The 8,298-nt window shown below is 38.2% G+C and overlaps 1 protein-coding gene across 1 annotated transcript in view; it reads right to left on the reverse strand.

Annotated features, from left to right (window-relative positions):
• Positions 1-7,105: 7,105 nt before the first annotated feature.
• Positions 7,106-8,298, reverse strand: part of LOC117481671 (T-cell-specific guanine nucleotide triphosphate-binding protein 2-like) — a gene marked incomplete at its 3' end in the record, with an annotated part of 1,850 nt that continues 657 nt past the window's right edge. The window contains exons 2-3 of the mRNA XM_034129465.1: positions 7,995-8,298; positions 7,106-7,302 (exon numbers count right to left, since the gene is read on the reverse strand). The exon at positions 7,995-8,298 is cut by the window's right edge and continues 266 nt beyond it. Of these exons, the coding sequence (XP_033985356.1) occupies positions 7,106-7,302; positions 7,995-8,298 (501 nt within the window). The remainder of the gene's footprint in view (positions 7,303-7,994) is intronic.

The following is an 8,298-nucleotide window of genomic DNA, read 5'->3' on the forward strand; positions in this document are numbered from 1 at the left end:
CTATCACTCCCTGTTTTTCACTGCTCATTTTCCCTCTCCTCGGTGATAGAGCGGTCCTATCTTTTTACTCACTGGCTCCAAAAAACACATGGGACTTTGGGATCAGCCAGTCACATTGTACATAGACTTTAGGGCCAAGAGAAGCATGGGAAAAAGAAAGTGGGAATAGGGAAGTAAGCCATAACCTTCACAGTCATGGTTACTTCAAGTGGCGTTGCATCCACAGAATGGATGGGTGTTCTTAAAACTTCCTTCACTGGAAAGAGGGGCTTGTAGTCAGCAAATCACAGAATGCTTTGTAGGCTTCTGAAAGATTTCATCCCAGCGGCCTCCTCCAGCGCACAGCATTCCCAGGAAGGACGTACGTACATCCCAAGCTTACATTTTAAGAGGATACTCTGTTCAAGGAAAAACTAAAAAGTGACGACTGTGCCACAAGGGTCAATCCTCACACTCCTAACTGCTTTTGACATTGTTCTGACATTAGCCCGTGCCAAAGCAAAACAGAAAACAAATGTACATGTATTAATAGAAAACATACTGCAATTGGGCGTTGATATATATTTAGATTTAGACAAGCTAATTGCAAAGATGTAGAGTTTTTTTTTATGTTTTCATGGCATTTTGAGGTTTTGTACACGCAATGCATTATTTGTTGGTGTTGCAAGTTCACATTGCTGTTAAAGTGAATTTCTATACATAAATGTTGCGCTTTATGTAAAAACAAGAAAAAAGATAATTGCTTGTCCTTTTCACACCTGTCTTGTTTGCATATAGCTTTTCATGAGCCGATCTACAGGGTCCTCTGGAAAAAGTCCTCTCTTTACTTAAATGACCTTCCCCTAGAACAAAGATAATGAAGGAATGCCATGTATGAATTTAGATCTGCAGTTGAGGGTTTTTTAAGGTAAACTAGTGCTTGATCACTCGGTTAGTACGGAGGCCAAAAAAGCTGGAATTGCCATTTTTGTTTTCTGAAGCGTTATCGTGAAATGACAAGTTACATTTTTCGCCATATCGAGAAAAAACAAGCTTTGCTATCTCCAGATAATCACCCCGTTATCACAAGAAAATTAAAGGTTATTTTACTTTAAAATGTTTATGGGATCAGGAGTAAAATACATATGACGACGCGACAACTAAAGCAACTGATTTACGCTTAAAAAGTCAGATCATGGAATACCCATTATTAATGAACGCATCAGATTGTTGTTCAATCTAACTGAAAACGGAGTTGTGTCTTTTTGAAAGACATAATGTTCACATAACCCATAGTCATATCAGGAGAAGACCAATACAAAAGTAATTACTTTTCAGTTATAAATCCTCTGTGACCAAAGGCTAAAACCATGTGTGAACAAGACACTCCTTTTTTTAATTACATAATTATTGTGAGTAAAACAAAAAGTATTTTTTCCTTGTGATCTTATTATCTCAACAAATCCGCCTTTGTTTTGCTTGGAATTGACATACAGTAATCAGTGATCACTAAAAAACTAGCTTTTGTCTTGTGGCATGAGACGCCATTAAAAAAAGGAATAGCAGAAATGGCCCTTCTGGTCCTCCGTACAGTTACTCGGTTTAAGGCTTATAATGCAGTATGTATGTGGATTTGTATTTAAATTGGCATAGTAATGTCAGATAAACCGTTTGATCAGTCTACAACGTAAGTCAGGGTACAACAAAGCACTTATAGCGCCTCAGAGAGCGTCATAGAAAACAATCCTTACTTCCATCTTTCCTTCCATCTTCTCTGAGATGTTTGAGTGCCTGTTACCATGGGCAACATGTTGCCAAACAAGAGTCCACATCCTGTTGCCAACCGAGGTCTCTTTTCTTTAAGTTGTTACCGTATTAATTCTTTTATTATTTGTATATGCAATTCTAAATTGTTAATATGGAAGATCATTAGGGCCACAAGTGTTTTGTTTTTTTCAGAGATTAGAGTCAGAAATCTGGAGAATAAAGTCAGAATTGAGAATTCGGATTTTTCTGAATTCTCAGAACTCAAAGAAACAATAAATCACTTTTGGTAAGATCCAAAAATAAATTCACATGTGGCCCTAATCCTCCTCCGTAGATGGCAGTAGGCATGACCATGGCTGCAACCCATTTTAGTTATTCCATCTGCATTGCATGGTTACTACAGCACAGCATAGGGCTTTATGTGATGTCCAACAGTATAGGAAAATTGGACTTGGTCTTCTTTGGAGAGGATACAAAGATAAAGGACACATCCCGTGTTTAATTTTCCTCTGTTTGGCATGTGTCCTCCTTATTATGGTAGGATCCCGGAGCTGTTGCGCCAAAACATTTGCACAACAGCTCTTGGATCAGTTGGAAAGGGGTTGGATTTACATGGTTGTTCTCAGTTACAGTTAAACACAAATAGCTCATATTGAAGATCCTTTGTATCACTTTAAATAAGAAACTATTTAATTGCACTTGTCTCAATAAGCACTTTGCGTATTAACAGTAGTGTTAAAAAACAAAAAAATAAATGTTCAATTAATTATTGAGCATCTATATATACAGTGTTTCTGAACAGACTGTACTAAAGTAGTAAAGCTATCCCAGTTTTGTCTCTCATTCACTTTTAATGTTTTGTTTTTATTTTCACCTTGAAGTGCCTCTCACCTGTTTTCACACATGTACCATTCCTATCATTGTGTTTTAGTGCTTGTGGCTTTCCAAAAGAATACACAGTGTTTGCTAGCCGACAGTTGGAATTGGACTAATTGGCGCCATCTTCTGGCCTAAGATGTGCACTTTCATGTTCCACCTGACGTCTCAAACATCAAATAGCAGCTCTCCAAAGAGATAACATAATGCAACTCTTCAGAAGAGTATAAGGGCCAGGCATAAGGCAGCAGGACATTATTTGTATTTGTCTTGCCTTTAGAGAATAACATCGAACATTGCGTAGATGCAAATTAGTTGAGTAGATTTACTCTGAAGTTTAAACTTCTCTAATTCTGACTCTCATTCTCAACAACTTGATTCTAAATATTTCAAAACTATTCTCTGTATTTTGACTCTACTCTCAACTTAATTCTTAAAAACAACATTAATAATGTCCACCTCTTACCTGGCCGTAATACTCTTCCATAGGCAATTGTTCCAAGCTCGAGGCTTAAGCTCACCAAAGTTCCCTCAATTAAAGTCCGGCAGGTGTACTACACTATGGCTGTCATGTGATTAGAGATGTTCGACATACTACCTGTAGAGAGGAATTCCTTTTTCCCTAAATGTTTATTTATTCCATCCTTTATCAGTCACATTGCAGAGAAACCTCATCCTACCATGTGTATACAGTAGTCCTTCTTTTTTTTTGCAGAGTGATGCTATTATGAGGTTAAAAGACAAAGAGAGAGCAGAGAGGATATCTACATTCCTATGTCCCACACTTTAGAGGATAACCAGTGATCAAAATAGAATAAAATCAGACACGTTGAAAAGTCCTAAGGGGAAAATGACATATGGTTGCTTATTCTCTAACCAGCATCTCATGTATATTTGAGCTATTCGATTTCCTAACCTCTGCTCTTTTGTCTTTCCAGTAAACCAGGGTTGGTATATCAGACTGTGGCAGCCCCTTTAAACTCTTAATCCAGAGCTTTAACACGTTTTGTAGTGCAGACTATTTACTGAAGGGTATTGTAATATGTTCAGTATTATTAGGATTATGTTGTTACATGCTTGGATGTTTATTCGGCCATTGACTGGCTGATTTTGGAGTGTACAGATGGAAAAGGAATGAAATTAGTAGCTTGTTCAATGCACTTTTGTCAGGGGACATTTGAATTTGCAGCGCCATTTTGAGCCCTTTTTTTAAATGAGAGGGGTGCAACGAAAGAGTGGTGCAAAAAAGCATGGTGTGAAGAAGAGAGAAAAAAGGGCAAGTGAGGTTTGGACTCCGCTGAATACACATTAACAGAGTTTTTAACCCCCACCAGTCTGGGTCACCTGTAAGAAAAGTGTATTTCTGACAGCGCCACATTTCTGTCAAACCATGCACTTGGCGTTGACCTGCATGCCTAAAGAAGGGTGCACAAAGTGATGTATTGACTTTATTCGAATATTGCTTGCAACATGATGATACACACCTGTTACACGACAATTTGTACTGCCTGAGAAAAATGCACCCAGTTTCAGATGTTGTATTTTTGTGAGGAGTCAGTATTTTTATGGTTGGAAAGAAAATATATCCTCCACCGAAAGATGTACAGAAGTGGAAAAAGCATTTTGTACACCAGTCTTGATGTTTTGAGATAAGGTAATACAAATAATAATTACAAATAATTAAAACATAGAGGAATGTTCAATTTTCCTGTAAATTGTACCGCTATTTATTTTCCTTATTTAGTTTGCTATATTTTGTATGTCCACACAGCATTATGACAAATTGTTATATTAAACATATGAATAATTAATCTGTGGTCCGTGTATAGTTTTAAGACATAAGGATGACGTATGAGAATAATTTTCTTTTCCCTTACATTTCTATTTTTTTGTTTTGTTTTGTTACCCTGGTCCTTTTGTAGGGTTGCAATAAACCTTTGTCCCTTACAACTGATTGTGAGAATGATTTCTACATGCTAACACTGTTTAGTTAAATATAAATGTGTCATGCTCCAAAGTTGTGCAATAATTTAGTTGTTATTATTAGTCTATTCATTGCCCATTGACAGGAATTATTTTACAACAATTTAAAATATTTTGAAATAATTGTATATTTTAATTTTACATTTTAAATGTATTATTTTTCGGATCTTTTAAAGACCAAATGTTTACCGCTTGAACAATAAAAAAGGTTGATTTATTGATAATAAAACGAATTCTTACTTGATGTAAACTGATGTAATCTTTTCCACGTGAAAAACCCTGTGGAAATGAATCAAAAATGCTTTCAACATTAGTTCTTAAATCTTTATTAATAATAGTGATGCAGTTGCAGAATAATGATGATAAACATTAAAGTGTACATTTCCTCTGAATGATGATGTGTTGTAATTCCTCACTGTCACCACTGAGGGGCAGCGACTCACTACGTTACATTTAGCTGAAGCTTTTATCCAAAGCGACTTACAATAAGTGTAAAAACCATACAGATTCAAACTCGCACAAACAAGAAAAGTGCAGATATATTCACTTCAAGCAAGCCATACCATTGTAAGTGCTGGTGACTAAGTTACAAGGCCTACATTTACTTTTTTAAGTGCTTTTTAAAAAGAAAATAATCTAGTCTGCTGATCATTCAGCCTGTACTGTATGATGCAATGTGCAGCTGAAAGTTTATGTTATGCAGTTCATTTTTTATAAAATTAAATTAAATGAATGAAATCTACTAAATAATAAAACATCTCTTTTGTACACTGGAGTTTTATGTGACATTGGAGGAATTGCCAATCCCTTTCCAATATCACACTGAGGTGTCTAATTCCAGGGCCTTTCTGAATACCCCTGAGCATCCTCAGCAAGCATGTTGAGGATAGTAGTGAGAGCTCTGTAGGTGGAGGCATAAGAGATGGCCGCTGCTGCTGCAAATCCAAAAACTGGAATAAATCTGGACACTTCCTCTGCTGCTAATGAAGCAACGTGAAACACAGACACCTTCAGCATGTTAAAGGTAGGGTAGGTACGTTTGAGAAACCGGCTCGAGATCGCTAGAATTTGAAAATACACAACCGGAGAAAATCTGCCACTTCCTTACAGAGCCCCTCCTCCAACACACACGAACGCGCACATGACCAATGAGGGCACGAGATAAGTTTGTGCACAGATGGAAGGCTGACAGGCAGGTAGGCCATCCAGTTATTTTAGCCGGGCCGGCTAAAATAATTGGTAGTACTTTTTACAGTATTACGGCTTCCACAGATGACATTTTTTTATGGATTTTTTGTCAAAGCACTTAAGATATTCATTGCTATTGGGATGTTAAGAGCATTCCATGGAATATAACAAAAAGTGTATCTCGAGCCGGTTTCTCAAACTTACCTCCCCCACCTTTAAGGACAACCTCACTGCTTATTTTCTCTAAAGCCAGAGGTGATTTCATCTCTGCTCTCAGATCATGCAAAGGCACACCTGCACTATCAGCAAGACTCTGCAGTGATTTGGGATCAAGACCAAAAGTATTTTTGTAGACTTTCAACCACATTATCAACCAGCATGGCTAGATCAACAGCTAAAGAGAGCCCAGGAAGCGGTGCAGCTGCTACGAGTGCAGATGCAGCAGCACGTAACTTTATTGACTGGAGAGCCTCTTTCTTTTTGTTGATGATCTCAAGATTGACAATTGGCATGGCTAACAGCCAGTGGCGGCGCCAGGGTATGGCTGGGGTAGGCTACAGCCATACCAAGAAATGGCTTAGCCCCACCATGAAAAATGATGTTAAAGTAAGCAAAATAAAGTCCGTCAACTCGCGCGGAGTAAATTGCACAGACAGCAGTTAGTAAGATTGATTTCAGTAGCCACTTGTCTGGAAATACCGAAGACTAGAAACAGTTTTGAAAACTTTTGTCACGTAGTGATCATCTTCTCAATAAAACATCTTTGATAATGTCTTCTGGCCAATCAGAATCACGATAACGGCGTGGTGTTGTTACAGGAAGTCCCGACGGAGAATACTTTTGCTGTAGTACATCTCTATACATCGATACAACATTACGTGTTGATTTAATAAGACCCCACGGTTTGATGATTGATAGGTGTGGGCTGTCTTTCATTTTGACACACAGAACTATCCACCCTTATCCACAATGTAAAGTAATTCACACAGCCTCTTTCCTCTTCTCTGTGAGGAGCAGCACTGCTGCAGCAGGTTCAGCTTTCAGAACAAAGTAACAAAAAACAAAAATGGCATTCATTTTTTTAAATGTGTAGTAATAGATGTATTTATTTTTCTTCTCAAGAGAGTACCAGAATGTGTATTTTGTGTTAGTATTTCAAAAAATCTCCTGGGGGAGAATCCCCCAGACCCCTCTGCAGGGGTTGGGTTTTCAGCATGTCAACTCTTTCACCTGTGGGGAAATTGCAGGATTGGCTCCAGGTCGCCCTTTTTGTTTACTACAAGACATTGCAAATACTGACTTGAGCCCCACCACTGTATGGGTTAGCCCTACCATAGATTCCCCAACTAAAATACTCTGGAGCCGCCACTGCTAACAGCAGAACATCTCTCTTGAGTGCAGGAAGCTCTCTCTCCAGGGTCTCCATTAACAGACGGAAGTCATACAGGTGGAGATCAAAGCTGGAGACCAGGAAGACTTGTGGAGACTGCATACCTTGATTTTCAAGACCTGCATCACAAAGAGAATAAACAAGTTAATTCCAGACAATGAAATTGGAACAGAGTAAAGGAAAGCCCCAGCAACCCTCTGCAGGTCAGACACAAAGACCGGCAGGTTGTTTCAGATCTGAGAGGATGATCGGTCACACCAACAGACCCTCAGTGAGCTCAGCCAGTATTCATATGACTCATTTTATGACCTGTTAACATTGATAGCACTTCTTCTCAACTTATGCTGCACATGTGTAAAGTTATTGTTGTCCCCTTAAATTGAACTAGTGTCTACTTGTGACCCTTGTTGCGTAAGCCTTTACGTTTTACATAAATACAACTCTCTGTTCTCGCAGTACTCTCATATATCTGGAATGACATTCTTATAATTCTATAACCATTATTTTAATTCTCTGGGAATAGGATGTTTGCATGTTGAGGGGGAGACACACCGATGGCATGTCCCGCCTGCAAATCTGAAGGGCAAGAATGTGTGGATAGAAACAGGAAATGATGTACTTTTATGTAATGTCTGTGACCATAGAAAGGTTGTTTTCATTTGAATATTCTTGTTTTTGCTTCAGTTAAGGCACATTTTCACTTTCTCCCGTTTCCAGTCTATTTTTCCTAAAGATACAGTATCTAGAAATGTAAACAACTACATTATTAAGCTTTTTTATGTTTTAGCTTTAGGTGAGAGCACATAATTACCTTTAATGCAGTCGTCTCTGATTTTTTTAAGGGTATCTTCAATGTTGAAATCTCTCTGACTTCTTTTTGCCTCACGCATGTTATTGTCAATCTTTGAGCGAACAAAGTAGAACTTCTTCCCCATCTTCTGAATCTTCAGAGCGAGGTTCACATCATTTTCTCTGAAGCGATCAACTGAGATGATGATGAAGAAGTCAAATCTTTCAAAGCCAACAAGCTGCAGGTACTTGTCAGCTGGAAAATTGGAGGTGCCAATTCTAGGAAGATCCCAAAGTGTAACATTGGGAAATTTTGGATGGGGGTA

Source organism: Trematomus bernacchii, unplaced genomic scaffold (assembly GCF_902827165.1).
Source record: "Trematomus bernacchii unplaced genomic scaffold, fTreBer1.1, whole genome shotgun sequence".
Taxonomy (NCBI): Eukaryota; Metazoa; Chordata; class Actinopteri; order Perciformes; family Nototheniidae; genus Trematomus; species Trematomus bernacchii.